At 36.4% G+C, this 1,367-nt stretch overlaps 1 protein-coding gene across 1 annotated transcript; it reads left to right on the top strand.

Moving 5' to 3' along the window:
- The first annotated feature begins 318 nt into the window (after positions 1 to 318).
- LOC147424579 (uncharacterized) lies at positions 319 to 888 on the top strand. Its single transcript, XM_086499966.1, has one exon. The coding sequence runs from the start codon at positions 328 to 330 to the stop codon at positions 886 to 888; it is 561 nt and encodes a 186-aa protein (XP_086356092.1). The 5' UTR covers positions 319 to 327.
- Positions 889 to 1,367: the final 479 nt, after the last annotated feature.

Below are 1,367 nucleotides of genomic sequence, written 5' to 3'. Positions count from 1 at the left end.
GCAATGAGTAAGCTGAAGATGGACTTTGGCATCTAATAATATCATAGTGTAGAAAATATAGAAACTGTTTGTATTCTTTGAAACATTATAAATTTCTTGTTTTTCAATTGCAAAGTCATCACTACAAGAAAGTGGGTCGACTATCTGTAGGCATGATTTGAAGGAAGGTTTTGAAGCACCCAACCAACCTCATCCAAGGCCTTGTCGTATATGTCAATCACCTCCTTGTCACCTGCCCCACTTGCTGTCAAAAATATCAAAAGAGTGCTTGTTTTGGACCTTGAAGGATTGCTTTTGAAGACAGTTGAAACAAAACATGGAGATTCTATGCCATCTTGGGCTCAACAAATGCGTCTTGTGGAGGACAAAGATGAAGTTTATCATGCAGTGCGCCTAGATGCAGAAATGTTTTTGGATTTATGTGGTGAATACTTTGAGCTGTGGATATGGAGTTGCTATAACCTAACAAGAGTGCAACACATCACACAAAAATGTTTCCCAAAGCATTATAGCGTGTTCAAGATCTTTAAGAGTAACAAGTGTTGCCAAAATCCAAACATCATGTTAGGATTTAGAAGGGTTTATCATAAAAACTTGAGTGATATTTGGAAGATGTTTGAGGACTTGGATGCAAATAATACCTTGATTTTTTATGATAGTCCATATAGGATGATGTGGAATATGCCAGGAACATATCTTCTATTTCCAAAGATGTGGAGGCAAACACCTGAGCAACTTCAAAGATTCTTGCAAGAAACGATTATTCCATGGTTACTTGGATGGTTGTATGCAAGAGACGAGAGATATTATACCCATAACACAATTGTAAATCAATATAGTTATCTTGAGATAAACCATGTCCTCTATGTGTACGTGTCAAGGCGATAACATTAAAGAAGGTTGACAATGATCCTTTTTATGGCCAGATGATGTTCTTTTAGTATGATGTGTATTTGTATTACTATATAATTCAAAGGTTTTTTTTAAACAAAGATTTGTCAATTTGATAAACACTTGCATGGAGTGCACCCTCCTCTAAGGGGACTTGCATGTATTCTACAGGGTATCCTATTATGAAGAAATTTATTTGTACACGGAGTGCACCCTTCTCTAAGGGGGCTTCCACATATTACTCCAGTGTATGCTATAAGGAGAATCATATGTGATGGATCGTTCTCTATTCTAAGGGACTTGTAATGGAGTGCACTCTACTCTAAGAGGACTTCCATGTATTACTAGAGTGTATCCAATTAAAAGAAGAATCCAATATAATGACAAAGCATCCTTCTTTAGAACAAAAATGTGTCGATGAATAGTACCCTAGTCTAAGGGGACTTCACTATATTACTAGAGTGTATTCAAGTCTA

Source organism: Adiantum capillus-veneris, chromosome 25 (genome assembly GCF_014529385.1).
Source record: "Adiantum capillus-veneris isolate H3 chromosome 25, ASM1452938v2, whole genome shotgun sequence".
In the NCBI taxonomy this organism is placed as follows: domain Eukaryota; kingdom Viridiplantae; phylum Streptophyta; class Polypodiopsida; order Polypodiales; family Pteridaceae; genus Adiantum; species Adiantum capillus-veneris.
The sequence above is the reverse complement of the archived record's forward strand: the minus strand, read 5'-3'. Positions and strand labels throughout refer to the sequence as shown.

What these genes read in the sequence shown, in the direction of transcription:
- LOC147424579 (XM_086499966.1), top strand. Translation starts at nt 328, where the DNA reads ATGCCATCTTGGGCTCAACAAATGCGTCTTGTGGAGGACAAAGATGAA.